This window comes from Lipotes vexillifer, unplaced genomic scaffold, assembly GCF_000442215.2.
Source record: "Lipotes vexillifer unplaced genomic scaffold, Lipotes_vexillifer_v1.1 scaffold21, whole genome shotgun sequence".
NCBI lineage: Eukaryota > Metazoa > Chordata > Mammalia > Artiodactyla > Lipotidae > Lipotes > Lipotes vexillifer.
The window spans coordinates 2,666,547-2,682,195 of NW_006774065.1; the positions used below are offsets into that span (position 1 = coordinate 2,666,547).

At 50.7% G+C, this 15,649-nt stretch overlaps 1 protein-coding gene across 1 annotated transcript; it reads right to left on the reverse strand.

Annotated features, from left to right (window-relative positions):
* Positions 1-238: 238 nt before the first annotated feature.
* LRRC43 (leucine rich repeat containing 43) lies at positions 239-14,635 on the reverse strand. Its single transcript, XM_007448700.1, has 12 exons — positions 14,576-14,635; positions 13,850-13,960; positions 10,056-10,195; positions 7,786-8,024; positions 6,912-7,099; positions 5,970-6,193; positions 5,616-5,757; positions 5,331-5,459; positions 5,062-5,247; positions 4,724-4,760; positions 4,556-4,603; positions 239-342 (listed from the first exon to the last, which is right to left on the reverse strand). The coding sequence occupies exons 1-12, from the start codon at positions 14,633-14,635 to the stop codon at positions 239-241; spliced, it is 1,608 nt and encodes a 535-aa protein (XP_007448762.1).
* Positions 14,636-15,649: the final 1,014 nt, after the last annotated feature.

The following is a 15,649-nucleotide window of genomic DNA, read 5'->3' on the forward strand; positions in this document are numbered from 1 at the left end:
CGCTCTTCCCGGCCAGCTCTCCTCTCCTCCCTGGCCAGCTCCACCCCCGCTCCCCTCGGCCAGGCTCCCCGCTCGCCAAGGCCATTCCCCCGCACCTCCCCAGCCAGGCACTCCCGACTCCTCGCGGCCAGGCCCCCTCCCCGCTCCTCCCCACGGCCAGCACCCCGCTCCCCGGACTCGCGGCGGCGGCTGGACAGACGCGGAGCCGCGGTGTCAGAACAACCTTTAATCCCGCGCCCTACGGGACAAGCCCCCGAAGCGCCTCCTCCGTCGAGCGGTCCTGGATCAGCTGGATCTGGATCTCCACAGTCAGGGGGTCGGGGCGGTAGTCGCTTTCGTACACTAAAACCGAAGATTTTCTTATTTCTGAGGAAATATGAAAGTGTGAATCCGGAGCGATGAGCGGGCTGGCAGTGCCGGGCCATCCCGGGCCAGCTCACGACACGTCCCGGGAACGCAAATGTGACCTCCGCCGTCCCGAGGTGAGTACGGTTTCAGAATCAGATGCCGCGCTCGGGTCTTCACCGTAATAAGGAATAAAATTAAATCACATCTAACTAGATCATTTAACACGTCTCAGTTTGAATTACAAGATGAACTAGCTGCTTTTTCTTGGAACATCTTTTTCACCTGAAAGTACGCTGACAAAATATGGTTGTTTCGACGTGAATATTTGGCAGATATTTTCTAAAAAAAGAATGAAGCAAGCATGGCACTTCAGGGAAAACAACTGAAAGCATTTTGATAAATACATTTATAACATTTGAACTTTCAAGTAGAAACCAGAATTTTGTAACACTGTATCTGCCACCATGAACTTAACAGTTTTCCAATACTCAAAAGACTTTTCTGATGTTACGGTTGATGATAACGCAATTTTTGGATAATGGATAAAAAAAATGTGTCAACAGTTGGAAGATCTGCATAACTCAGTGAACCAGTACTTTAGAAATAACAATTGCCAGATGTTAACAATTGTGCATGGGTAAGATAGCCGTTCAAAATGCAATGTTAGGGCTTCCCTGGTGGCTCAGTGGTTGGGAGTCCGCCTGCCGATGCAGGGGACACGGGTTCGTGCCCCGGTCCGGGAGGATCCCCCATGCCGCGGAGCGGCTGGGCCCGTGAGCCATGGCCGCTGAGCCTGCGCGTCCGGAGTCTGTGCTCCACAATGGGAGAGGCCACAACAGTGAGAGGCCCACGTACCACAAAAAAAAAAAAAAAAAAAAAAAAAAATGCAATGTTTAAAAAAAAAAGCAATGTAGAACAATGGATTAATTTAACATAACTGATTATGAAAAAATTCATCCATATAGATTCAGTTTTCACACTGTAACAACCTTTAAAAAACTACTGGTTGTCAAGTCTCATGCAAAGAGGAATATCCACAGTTACTGAAAAGCCTATTAAAATATTTCCCTCTTTTCCAAAGTACATGTCCATGTGAGGTTAGATTTTCTTCATACACTTCAACTACAGCAACACATCACAGAGACTGACTTGCAGAAGCAGCTATGCAAATATGGCTTCCTCAATTAAGCCAGACATTAAAGAAATTTGCAAAAATGTTAAAAAAAAAATTGTTTAAGCCCATTTTAACCCCAGGATTCAATCACAAATCTCATGTCCATATTTGTCTGGGTCTTCAATTCCAGTAGTGTTAAGTCCTTTGTTCTTTTTCAAAGTTGTTTTGGCTATTCTAGATCCTTTGAATTTCTATATGAACTTGAGAATCAGCTTGCTGATTTCTACCAAAAAAAAATGAAAAAAAAAATCCCTCCAGGGTTATGATTGAGATTTTATTGACTCTGTAGATCAGTCTGAGGAAAACCAACATCTTAACAATGTTGAATCTCCTGATCTATGTACATAGTATATATCTCCACCGATTTAGGTCTGGTTTCTCTCAGTAACATTTTATAGTTTTCAACATATAGAACTTCTATTGATAATGCTATTGTAAATGGTATTATTTAAAATTTGTGACATCTCACTGTTCATTGCTCATATATGGAAACATTTTTTGAATACTGACCCTGTATTCTGCAACCCTATTAAACTCACTTATTAGTTTTAGAAGCTTTTCTAATATATGCATTTAGTGCAATAAATTTCTCTCTAAATTCTGCTTTGTTATATCCTACTAATTTGGGCATTTTGTATTTTTATTTCCATTCAGTTCAAAATACTTTCTAATTTCTCTTTTGATTTCTTCTTTGACCCATAGGTTATTTAGAAGTGTGTTTAGTTTCTAAAAATTTGGGGATTTTGCAAATATTTTTCTGTTTGACTCCACTGTAGTCATAGAGGATACTTTATATGACTTGAATTCTTTTAAACTTATTGAGACTTGCTTTATGGCCCAGGTTATAGAATATCTCAGTTTTGTGTGCACTTAAAGAATGTGTGTGTGTGTGTGTGTGTGTGTGTGTGTGTGTGAGACTGGACGGAGTGCTCTGTAGCTAAGCTGTCAGTTAGCTCAAGTTAGTTGGCAGAGTGTGACTCAAGTCTTCTACATGCTTATTGATTTTCTGTCTATTTGTTCTATCAATTACTTATTTGTGCTGAAATCTCTGAATATAATTTTGGATTTGTCTCTTTCTCCTTGTACTTCTATCAGCTTTTGTTTCATGTATTTTGAAACTCAGTGATTAGGTGCATACACGCTAAGGACTGTTACATCCTCCCGGTGAACTGACTCCTTCATTATGAAATGACCCTCTGCATCCCTGGTAATAGTCTTTGCCCTGAAATCTATTTTGCCTGATATTAGTGCAGCTGCTCCCATTTTCTTTTGATTAGTATTAGCATGAATACCTTTTTCCATCCTTTTTATTTCTCATATTTTTGTATCTTTATATTTAAGGGGGGTTTCTGATAGGCGGATAGCTTGGTCTTACTTTTTTATCCAATCTGGTCATCTCTGCTTTTTAATTGGGTATTTAGACCATTTATATTTCATGTGACTCAATATAATTGGGTTTAAGTCTACCATCTTGCTGTTTTCTATTTATCCCATATGTTCTTTGTTTTTTTCTGTTTCCACCTTCAGATTAACTGAATATTTTTATAATCCCTATTTTCTCTCCTTTGTTGGCTTATTAACTATAACCCTTTGTTGTGTTTGGTAATTGCAATCATTGTTGCTTTTGTTATGGTCATCCATTTACAATGCTTGGTGTCAGTTGATTTATCTCTTGTAAAAATAAAATACAGTGTGTGTGTGAAAAAAAAAAAGGTACAGTTCAGGGGCTTTTAGTATATTTACAGTGTTGTGCAACCATCACGGCTCATTTCAGAGCATTTTCATCACCCCAAATGGAAAACCCGTACCCACTAAGCAGTCATGCCCCATTCCTTCCTTCCCCTGCCCCCAGGCAACCACTAATCTACTTTCTGTCTCTATGGATTTGACAGTTCTCCACATTTCATATAAAATCGTTATGTGGTCTTTTGTGTCTGGCTTCTTTCCCTTAGCATTGAGTTTTCAAGGTTTATCCGTGGTTTAGGACATGTCAGTGCTTCATTCCTCTTTGTGACGGAATAATATCCCATTGTATAGATGGACCGCATCTTGTTTACCCTTTCATCCGTTGATAGCCATTTGGGCTGTTTCCACTTTTTGGCTGTTCTGAATCGGGCTGCTGTGGTCTTGCTTTAGACTTTTGCAGCAGTCTCCAGCTGAGTGACCTGTCTCCTACCTCTCCCTCCAAGCCCGACAGTTCTAAAAATTAAATCTAGGGGCTTCCCTGGTGGTCCAGTGGTAAAGAATCCTCCTTACAATGCAGGGGACACGGGTTTGATCCCTGGTCAGGGAACTTAGGTCCCACGTGCCGCGGGGCAACTAAGCCCACGCGCCACAACTACTGAGCTTGTGCGCCTCAACTAGAGAGCCTGCCTGCTGCAAACTACAAAGCCCACGTGCCCTGGAGCCTGCATGCCACAGCTAGAGAGAAGCCCACGCACCTCAACGAAGATCCCACATGACTCAACTAAGACCCGATGCAGCCAAAAATAAATAAAATAATAAATAAATTAAAAAAAAATTAAATCTAAAACTTACCTATTTCAATGCTGCCACTGCCCATACAACAAGTCCAGGCTCCTTATACAGCAAATAAGGGCTAATGTCCTGCAGAAGCAGGACCACCGCTGAGCCAGGACCCTGGACACTCCCAACCCTGGGCCTCCCTACTCACTCCATCCTGGCCCCCACCCCAGAATGCCTGTCCTGCCCATGTCATGACCGCAGCAGGGCTGCAGGGAAGACACAGGGTTTGGTCCTCAGGGTAGACATGGCCCTCCCACCGGCTGGAAGATATGATTCTCCATCCTTCCATTCCTTTGGTCCCCAATCAGGCGGATCCCTCAGCAAGTCCTGCTATATTTGTGCCCTTCCCCAAATTCATATGTTGAAATCCCAGCCCCCAAAGGTGATGATATTAGGAGGTGGGGCCTTTGGAAGGCGATTACGTCATGAGGGCAGAGGGAGACCGCTGGTCCCTTCCGCCACGTGAGGACCCAGGGAGAAGGCGCGAACCAGGAACAGGACTCTCACCTGATGCTGCTGGCAACTTGGTCTTTGACTTCCTGGCCTCCAGAGCAGCTAGAAATAAATGTCTGTTGTTTATAAGCCACCCACGCTGTGGAATTTCACAGCAACCTGAACGGACTAGGACTGGTCCTCAGTAAACACCCCCTGCCCTGTTACCATCATCGGTCTTACCATTTTTAGCTTTCTCACTCTTATTCTTCTTTGAATCCTGAGAGGAAGAACCACAAAATAAGTTCCTTGCTGGAGTCGGGGGATGCTGGGGAAAGGGTGGGTGCTCTCACCCCCGCCAGGGCCTCTCCTGGTCTCCTGGGGAGCAGCTGCCCGACCTGCCCGCTTGCCTGGCCCCTCGCACTCGAGGAGGCCGCCCACCACGCAGGTGACCCTTGCTGCGTCACCCCTCCAGCGCCCCCTCCTGTGGTTCTGGCCCCCCTCCCCCTCCCCCCCTCCCCCTCCCTCCCACAGCCTGGCCAGGCTTCTGTGGGCAGGGGAGGCCAGGGGCACTGCTGTACCCTGTAAAGTGTCAGCCTGTCGGTCTCCAACGTACGGACCACCCCGAAGTTGCACACGGTGGACACGAATGGCTCCCCGGAGAGCAGGGGCTCCAGGGCCACCGGGCCACTGCCCAGCACCCGGAGGACGGGCGGGTCCTGGCGCAGATCCTTACGAAGCTCCTTCTTCTTGCTCCCCTTCTGCTCCTGTGGGGAGAGGCTGGGCGAGTGGAAGCGGGGAGCAGGGTACCGAGGGGGCAGCCCCCCCAGGCCGCCCCACACAGAGGCACCTTGGCTGGTTCCTTCTCCCCTTTGCCTGCTTTGTCTTTCTCCTTCCCTTTCTCGTCCTTCCCTCCCGTCCCCTTCTTAGCAGCCGAGGGACTGTTGGGGGAAGGCGGCACCGCAGGCCAGTAGAGAATCTAGGGGACAGAAGCTGGGTTGGAGCTAGCCAGGATCTTTCTAGAAAGGCACCGAGACCCTGCCAACAAGGGAGCAGAGCTACAGATGCCCGACAGCAGAGCAGAACAGAGGAGCCGCGGGGCAGTGTGTGGACCTGGAGAACTCCAGCCTCCCACCTTCTCTGCCACGATGGTGACGGTGGCCCCTGAGAGCAGGAAGGCCTTGAGCCGCACCAGGTCCTTCAGCGTGTGCTGCATCTCGTAGTTGCAGGGGATGACGTCAGACCAGGGCTTGCGGACTGTGCTAAAGAGAACTGTCCTTGGGGAGGGGAGATGGAGACATGGGGGCCATCACCCAGGGGGCTGTGCTGGGGACCAGGGACAGGGCTGGGAGGGCACCTTGAGAAGATGTGCACACGTGGGCACAGCACGAGGCTGCGGGGTCAGGGAGGGCAGGGGACAGAGGAGAATGCAGGACGATAAACGCGGGTGTGGTCTGGGCCCTGTCCCCAGCCCGGTGAGCATCCTTACCCCGGGGATGGGCAGAGCCGGGGATCCAGGCGCGGCCGCAGCTTGGCCAGCTCTTCTGCAGAGTCTATGGGCCGCGGCAAGGGCGCTGAGGCGCTGGACTCCTCCAGCTCCCCGGACTGGGACTGGGAGGCCAGCCCAGACCCTACGGAGTCTTCAGTCTCTTTGATGGGGTCTTTGGGAATGTCCTCACCCAGCTGTTCCGTGCTGGGCAAGGGCTTGACGATCTGCCACAGGAGACATGAAAACACATCCAGGGCTGCCGGCCTCAGAGCTCTCACCTGACACTACGCGAACGTGGTGTAAATGGGCACCAGTGTTTGATGGATGTGAAGCAAAGCAAACACGTGGACTTAGGAGGCAGGAAGTTATAAAAAAAAAAATTACCAGTCCTGTTTTTTCTGAAAGTTCTACGTTAACAGTAAAAACAGTAACAACTTCCACATGAGCTGGGGACCCTCGCATTTTTGGGTTCTTTTGGCCACGCCCTGCGGCACATGGGACCTTAGTTCCCTAACCGGGGATCGAACCTGCGCCCCCTGCAATGGAAGGGCAGAGCTTTAACCACTGGCCCGCCAGGGAAGTCCTGGCCCCAGGCATTTCTCCTAGTGGGATGACACCGTTGGGTTTTCTTGTGACGGGAAGGGAGCCGGGAGGTGTAGGGGCAGTTGGAGAACGTGGTGGGGAAGCCAGCAGCCTAGTCGCGAAACTCTGGGCTGCTCCCTTGTTATGTCCTTTGCTCCCATTTCAGGGGGGATGGGAAGGGGTGAACACGGTTGAGAATTACCCCAGCTGCAAGAAACGGGCTGAGCGGAAGCCAGTTTCCTGCTCAGAGTAGGGTATGAATTGGAAAGATCCACGTTAAGGGTTTTCCTGGGTCCCCAAAGCCGTTGTGCCTGCACAGGAGCCCCTGAGGACCCGAGAGCAGAGCCCCCACGTACACACCTCAGCCGGCACGCGGCCGTATTCATCTCGCTCGCCTCCCTCATCTTCCACAAACTCGTACGTTACATAATAGCTGTAAGTGATGAAAGGGCCTTGGGGCCCTGGTTCCAGGTCCAAGACCGAGGAGTCCAGAACCCCTCTGACATGTCCAACAGTCACCACTAACCGCGCCTCATGCGCCAGGAGATCTGCAGGGGGGAACGGGCAGGCGTAAGGGGACCTGCGGGGAGGGAGTGGGCAGGCAGACAGCAGGGGAGGGCAGGCGAGCTCAGCTCCTGCCTTCTTTCCTTCGAACAGGGCTGAGCCTCACTCTGCAGACTTGGGTTCGAATCCCAGCTCTACCAAGTTCAACACACCCGTGATTTGGGGTAAGTCTCTTTGGGGCAAGAGGCCCCTCTTAAGCCTTGTTTTCCTGATGTGTAAAATGGGAATGGCAGTAGCTACTTTGCAGGATAGTTACAGATGGAGACTATGTTACCTTAGCCCGTGCTGGTACTCAGTAGGCGCAGCTATTTTTATCAATGTTTTGTCACCCTGACCTTGAGAAGGCTCTGGTGCAGCTTGTGCTGTGAGACACAAGGGGGTGATCTCAAGCCACCACGGACGCCAAGAAACTAATTTAAAGAATGTTTCCCATTTGTCTAGGGAGGGGACTGTGATGGTCCCAGCCTCCCTACCATTTCTGTGGACAATCACAATCACGACGATCAAAATCTGGGAGAGAACTCTGACCAAGAAGGTGACCTACACCTGACCAGGGTCTGGGTCAGCCAGGGAGCTGGATGACAGACAGACACGTGCAGCCAGTAGGGTGATGGGCGGGCCAGCAGGTCCCCCTAACCCCCCACCCTGCCCTGCACATCGGCTCCCTCACCCCCGCTGTGGCTGAGCCCACGGAACAGATGCTTCTCGCTGGGTGCCACGGTGATGTCGTCCAGCACACAGAGGCCGGACAGGCCGTCGATGACGAAGCCCCGGTAGCAGGACACCAGGGCCAGCGGGTTCCCCTGCAGCACGAGCAACCTCAGGCGCCGCAGCGTTCGGAGGCCGGACACTGTGCCCTGCAGGTCCGTCAGGTCGTTGAAGCTCAGGTCCAGGGAGATGAGGTTGGGCCTGGAAGGTGAGTGGGACCGCCGCAAGTCAAGAGGCCAGGTAAGCAAAGGGGTGGGGACAGGTAGCTGTGGTCTTGCCACGGTGCCTGCATCCCCCAGCACCCCGAGTCCCCAAGGGACAAGGCCTGGTGCTGAGGACGGGATGGGAGGCTGTGCCCATGCTCGACTCTCAAGCCTTGTGCTGCCCTTGACCTGGGTTAGCCCCCCTGTTGGGAAGGGGTTCCTGGTTGTCCCGGTGCCATCCCTCCTTGCTGTGGCATAGAGGTGGCCACCGCCACATCCTGCCTCTACCGGACTTCTATGTATACAGACCTCTTCTCAGTTAACCATCTATCTCCCATAGAGCCTAATACGGGGTTGTGCGTCTAGAAGGTTCTCAGCAGAGAGGGACAAACTGGCAAGGAAGGCACAGGGGAGCCTCTGTGCGGAGGACCAGCGGGTGGGGGTAGGAGAGGTCGGTAAATTGGGGGGCCTGGGAAGAGGGTGCATGAGGCTCGAGGGGTCTAGAAGCTGGAGGACGCTCTCCAGAGTCAGACCAGCGCATGACCACAGGAAACCATCTGGTTCATTTCCTGGGGAACGTGGGTGAAGAACTGGCCAGTGAGGACAGAGAGGTGCCCTGCACCCCAACCTGGAGGAGAGGGTCTTCCTGCTGCGCAAGGCAGAAAGCAAATCAATTGCAGCTCTGAGAACAGAGGCACAAAAACAAACAGAACCAAAACCCACGAGGGGACTAAGCGTCAGTCCAATCCCGCCATCACGTGTGACGGCCTCCCAGCTGCGGAGTTCAGGAACTTCAACTCCCCCCCCTCCCCGCTCTCATCCTGCCCGCGATGTTGGCCAGCCAGTGACGAAAACACCCGAGAAGAACGCTTCATGCTGACCGGCACATGATTTTACCCAATATCAGCCTCCTTCAAGAGAACTGGTGGAAACGTCAGCAAAACTGATTCGCAGGAAGTGAATCCTTTTAAATTCAAAACAGCAAAAGACGGAGGTTTCGCACATACACGTGTTTCTATGAAATCCATACTCAGCATGAAGCAGGTTATCGTAAGTCTGTTTTCCAAATCAAAAACCAGAACACTTAGAACTCTGTCCATGGTACGAGTCTGAACTCAGCTGTCACACGAAGTCCAAAGTGTATGTTTCCTTCCTGTGCTACATACACTGACGGCTGAGGTCAGTGGAGGGAAGGGATCCGGAATTGTACACGGCCAAGGCTGTGAAGAGGCAGCTTAGCCAAGAGTAGGGAAAGGGGAGGAAGGAGGAAATCAGGGTCAGAGAGACGGACCTTCCACGAGCACGTTCCCAGGAGACCTGGGAAAGCAGGGCAGCGATGTTGCCCTGTGCCTCGTGCCCCTTCTGGGCTGTGAAGAAAGGAACAGTCATGAACGTCAGCCCGGGGAGGTGCTGCCCAGGATGCTGAGCCCCGGGAATCCTCAGAGCTTCTCTGACAGGCCTCCCTGGCCCCGCTTCCTCTGATGGATTTTCACAGATGGTATCTGAGGCCCTGAGACTCCTCAGATCCAGCGTTTCAGTTTCCCACTGCCCACCCACCAAGAAGACAAGGTCTAACCGAGAGCTGTCTGTAGGGCAGCAGTTCTCAGCTGGGGGTGGTTTTGTCCCCCAGTGGACATTTGGTGCTGTCTGGAGACCTGCTGGCTGTCGCAGCTAGTGTGGGGTGGGTGCTACTGGCATCTGGTGGGTAGAGGCCAGGGAGGCTGCTCCACCTACGGCAGTGCCCAGGACGGCCCTCACAACCGAGAATTAGCTGGCCTGAGTGTCAACAGAAACCCTGAAGCAAAAGGTCCCACTCATTCCCACTGCCTCTTGGTGTCCTTCCCTGGGCCTCAGTGGGATTTTTTGTTTATTGGGTCAGAGAAATAAATCCTAGGTCCGGACTTAGCAGCCAACCAGGAGTCATTATAGAAAAGAGCAAAGCTGAGTTCTCCAAGCCACCAGCATAGAATGGCCCAAATCTAATGCTCGACCCCTCCCTCCCTCTTTCCACGTGGGGCTCCCGAGTTACCAGTAATCACTGGTGACGTATAGACTCTCCAGGGGGCCCAGAAGCTTGTTGTGACCCAACCCCAGGTGCTGGAGCCTTGGGGGCGGGTGGGTGCACAGACACTCCAAGCTGGTCATCTTGTTGCCGTAGAGCTCCAGCACCTGCGACGTGGGTGGAAAGACAGCCCGTGAGCCCAGACAAAACGGAACCCACTCCCTGCTTCCACCCTGGGCAACTCAGGAGAGGAATTACGAAGTACTCATGCCTCGTCTCCCTGTGCCCACATGGACCCCCTTCTAAGAATCCAGGAAGAAAATATTCCAGCAGCAGGTGTCAGAAAGTTTCTTTTCCGACGAAAAGACAACCCTCAGAATGGGAGAAAATACTTGCAAATGAAGCAACTGACAAAAGATTAATATCCAAAATATACAAACAGCTCATGCAGCTCAATATTAAAAAAAACAATAACCCAATCAAAAAATGGGCAGAAGACCTAAACAGACATTTCTCCAAAGAGAACATACAGATGGCTAAGAGGCACAAGAAAATATGCTCAACATCACTAATTATTAGAGAAATGCAAATCAAAACTACAACGAGGTATCATCTCACACCGGTCAGAAGGGCCATCATTAAAAAAAATCTACAAACAGGGCTTCCCTGGTGGTGCAGTGGTTAGAAATCCACCTGCCAATGCAGAGGACACAGGTTCGAGCCCTGGTCCGGGAAGATCCCACATGCCGTGGGGCAACTGGGCCTGTGCACCACAGCTACTGGGCCTGCGCTCTAGAGCCTGCAAGCCACAACTGCTGAGGCCCATGCGCCTAGAGCCCGTGCTCCGCAACAAGAGAGGCCGCCGTAATGAGAGGCCTGCACACCGCAACGAAGAGCAGTCCCCACTCTCCGCAACTAGAGAAAAACCTGCGCGCAGCAACAAAGACCCAACACAGCCAAACATAAATAAATTTTTAAAAATATCTACAAACAATAAATGCTGGAGAGGGTGTGAAGAAAAGGGAACCCTCTTGCACTGTTGGTGGGAATATAAATTGATACAGCCACTATGGAGAACAGTATGGAGGTACCTTAAAAAACTAAAAACAGGGGCTTCCCTGGTGGCGCAGTGGTTGCGAGTCCGCCTGCCGATGCAGGGGACACAGGTTCGTGCCCTGGTCCTGGAGGATCCCACATGCCACAGAGCGGCTGGGCCCGTGAGCCAAGGCCGCTGAGCCTGTGCATCCGGAGCCTGTGCTCCGCAACGGGAGAGGCCACAACAGTGAGAGGCCCGCGAACCTCAAAAAAACAAACAAACAAACAAAAAACACTAAAAATAGAACTACCATACGACCCAGCAATCCCACTACTGGGCATATACCCTGAGAAAACCATAATTCAAAAAGACACATGCACCCCAATGTTCATTGAAGCACTATTTACAGTAGCCTGGACATGGAAGGAACCTAAATGTCCATCAGCAGAGGAATGGATAAAGAAGATGTGGTACATATATACCATGGAATATTACTCAACCATAAAAAGAACGAAACTGGGTCATTTACGGAGACGTGGATGGACCTAGAGAGTGTCATACAGAGTAAAGTAAGTCAGAAAGAGAAAAACAAATATTAATGCACATATGTGGAATCTAGAAAAATGGTACAGATGATCTTATTTGCAAAGCAGAAATAGACACAGATGTAGAGAACAAATGTATGGCTACCAAGGGGGAAATTGGGGGTGGTAGGAATTGGGAGATTGGGATTGACATGTATACACTATTGATACTATGTATAAAATAGGTAACTACTGAGAACATACTGTATAGCTCAGGGAGCTCTACTCAATGCTCTGTGGTGACCTAAATGGGACCAAAATCCAAAAAGGAGGGGATATATGTATACGTATAACTGATTCATTTTGCTGTACAGTAGAAACTAACACAACGTTGTAAAGCAACTATACTGCAATAAAAATTAATCTTAAAAATTGAAAAAAAAAGTTTCTTTTCCTTTTGTGAAGGAAACTTTAAAATATGGAGTGGAGGTGATGTCGGAGAGAGCAGGAAAGGAAATGAGTTAACACTTTTTAAAAATTTGTTTATTTATTTTTATTTTTGGCTGTGTTGGGTCTTCGTTGCTGCACGTGGGCTTTCTCTAGTTGTGGCGAGCAGAGGCCACTCTTCATTGCGGCGCGCGGGCTTCTCTTTGTGGTGGCTTCTCTTGTTGCGGAGCATGGGCTCTAGGCGCACAGGCTCAGTAGTTGTGGCGCACGGGCTTAGTTGCTCCGTGGCACGTGGGATCTTCCCGGGCCAAGGCTTGAACCTGTGTCCCCTGCACTGACAGGCAGATTCATAACCACTGCGCCACCAGGGAAGCCTCGAGTTAACATTTTTGCAACTTCTCGACTCATGGCAGTTGTCTCTGGGAAAGCCAAAGGGCCCCTGGCTGGAATAGGGAATAAACCCAAAGATAACAGAGTTCTTATATTTCTCCTCCAAGGCCTTGCCCACTTTCTTCTTGAGCCCAGTACTGAGCCATACTTCTGAGCCTCTTCTGCCACAAAATCTACTAGTCTCAGCATTTAATTTAAAATTGAGACCATTTTGATATGCTCAGCTGAAGACTCGTAATAAAGCCTGGCCTACCTCTTTTTGGGGCTTCCCTGGTGGCACAGTGGTTAAGAATCTGCCTGCCAATGCAGGGGACACGGGTTCGAGCCCTGGTCTGGGAAGATCCCACATGCCATGGAACAACTAAGCCCGTGAGGCACAACTACTGAGCCTGTGCTCTAAAGCCCACGAGCCACAACTACTGAGCCCGTGAGCCACAAATACTGAGCCCGCGCTCTAAAGCCCACGAGCCACAACTACTGAGCCCGTGAGCCACAACTACTGAGCCCGCATGCCACAACTACTGAAGCCCGTGCGCCTAGAGCCCGTGCTCCACAACAAGAGAAGCCACCGCAATGAAAAGCCCACGCAACGCAACGAAGAGTAGCCCCCGCTCGCCGCAACTAGAGAGAGCCCACGTGCAGCAGCGAAGACCCAACACAGCCAAAAATAAATAAATTTATTAAAAATAAAGTATTCTTAAAAAAAAAAAAGCCTGGCCTACTTCTCTTTAAAACTTTTTTATTGTGGTAAAATATATATAATTTGCCATCTCAACCCTTTTTAAGTGGACAATTCAGCAGCATTAAGTACATTCACTTAATGTACAACCATCATTACTATCCATTTCCAAAATATTTCATTACTCCAAACAGAAACTGTGTACCCATTAAGCTATAACTCCCCAATCCTTCCCCCTGGTAACCTCTCATCTACTTTCTGTCTCTATGGCTTTGCCTCTTCTAGATATTTCATGCAGTGCAATCATCTAATACATGGCCTTTTGTGTCCGGCCTCCTTCATTCAGCCTCATGTTTTCAAGGTCATCCATGTTGTACATATGTCATTCCTTTTTATGATAGTGTGGATAGACCACATTTTGCCACTCCATTCATCTGCTGATAACAAGCGGGCTGTGTCCACCTTTTGGCTATTGTGAATAGCGCTGCTGTGAACACTGGCGTACAGGAATCTGTCTGATTCCTGCCTTGTATTCTTTGGGGTGTATACCTAGGAAGGGAATTGCTGGGTCATGTGGAAATTCTAGGTTTAACTTTTTGAGGGATCAGGCCTACCTCTCCAAAGCCTGAGGCCGGCCCTTAGCACAGTCACGATGGCCAAACCTTCTGTGTCGGGGGCAGAGGAGGGGCAGGGCCTCTGGGCAGCATTGGCTCCAAGACCTGGAACGAAACCTGGGCTCCTTTACCTTGAGAGTTGGGGGCAGGTTGGTGGTGTCAATCTCCTTGATTTGATTAGCACTCAGCACCAACTCTTCAAGCTTCACAAATTTCAGGAGGTCGTTGTCCACCAGGCTCACCTGGAAGGGAGGAAAGGGAGCTCAGAGCTCCAGTGCATGAGGCGGCACTGGAGTGAGGACGGCAATGGCATGTGCATCTGCAGAGAGTGAACGCCCCACACCCCAAACCCTTTCTTCTCTTGCACGCCTTTCCTGCCAGGATCCGAGTGCCTCGGCCATCGCAGTGGCCTGTCACCTCTCAACCCTCACCCCTCCTCTGACTGTAGGTGTTGGACAACTTCCAGCTCATGTCCTGTGTCCCTTGTTGGACTGTCAGCTCCTGAAGCCAGGAATCCCATCTTCTCCGCTGTCTACCCCAGAGCCACAGTGAATCCTATGGTCTTAAGGAATCATTCTCGTTTACACCCAGCAGGGTCAGACCAGAAGCTTCAGGGGTCTGTCTGTGAATCCTCAGTTGACTTTGGCTTCAAGGACATTAGGGGCCCTTCCTGGCTGGGCCTCCCTTCTCTGGGGTAACAGACGGGGCCAGCTCGCCAGGATCATTGGCCCTGCTCTGTGGACAAGCTGGTGAGATTAATCAGGGGAGGGCAGAGCTAGGTCTTACCAGCAAGGCCTGTAAGGGGAATGGCCCCCCAAACACCGACCCTGTACCTGGTGTTCGCCCCCAGTGCTCACCTGCTTGTCCACCACCCGTAGCGACCTGAAGTAGGTATGAAAGAAGCTGTCTTTGAGCATCAGGGGATTCTGGACGGCCAGCTCTCTCAGAAAACGGTCCTCAGCGCTTAAGCCCTCCAGCAGGGCCCAGGGTGAGTGGGGGCTGCAGACCAGGCCCAGCAGGGCATCCACCGTCTCCTCCCCGGGGCCCACAGCGTCCTCCTCTCTGGGGACCAGCTCCCGCCATGCTCGATAAGTTTGAGGAAGAAAGCGCGACGTATTCTGCAGAGGTGGAGGCAGAGAATTTCTCTCGTTATGACTCAGCGCCTCTCAAGGACTCCAAACTCTCAAAATGGAATCGATTGTAAAACAGGACAATCAGGGAGAGTTTAGAAGCCGGGAGGTGCAAAAGGCAACCTGTGGGCTGTAAGGAGCCAAGGAAAGGTTTTTGAAGAGGCGGCAAAGCCTGCAAAGGTAAATTCAGAACCTTTAGATGCCATAAGTGGAGGATGAAAGATTTCGGTCCTGGAGTTTACTCTCTCCCACTCCTTCCTCTTGAGAGACATCTATCTGTGAAACCCCCAAGTTCAGCACAATGCCAGGCACATAGTAGGTGCCCAATCCATGTTTGTTGTTGAAACAAATAAATTAGTTCCTTGATTGGTATCTCAGTTTTCTCTTCTATGAAAATGGAAACCAGCCGAAAAGAGTAGGTGGGGCCCCAGCTTCCCACCAAGTCCACGGGAACCCTTCAGGACTCAAGACTTCCAGGCACACCTGGGAAGCCCCGGGTTCTCAATGTTATGCTCCTTGTGCACTTAGGTGATGAGGATGTGGCCCCTGTGGCCACAGCATAGCAGGGTCCTAACTGCAAACCTTGCTCTCAGGATAAGCCTTTCACCCCAAAGGAGCCCGATGTCTTTAAGACAGCCAGGGGCCTGCCCCAGATCCGCCTGATGCGCTCAGGATGGGGTCCTGCTCTGGTGGGTGGGTGGGGGTCCCTGCCCTCCACCCTGGGTCAGCGCCCATAGGCCCCGGGGGCCTATCCCTTCCACCCCTGCAGTGTCCCTGTTCCCACAGCCCATCCCCATCCCC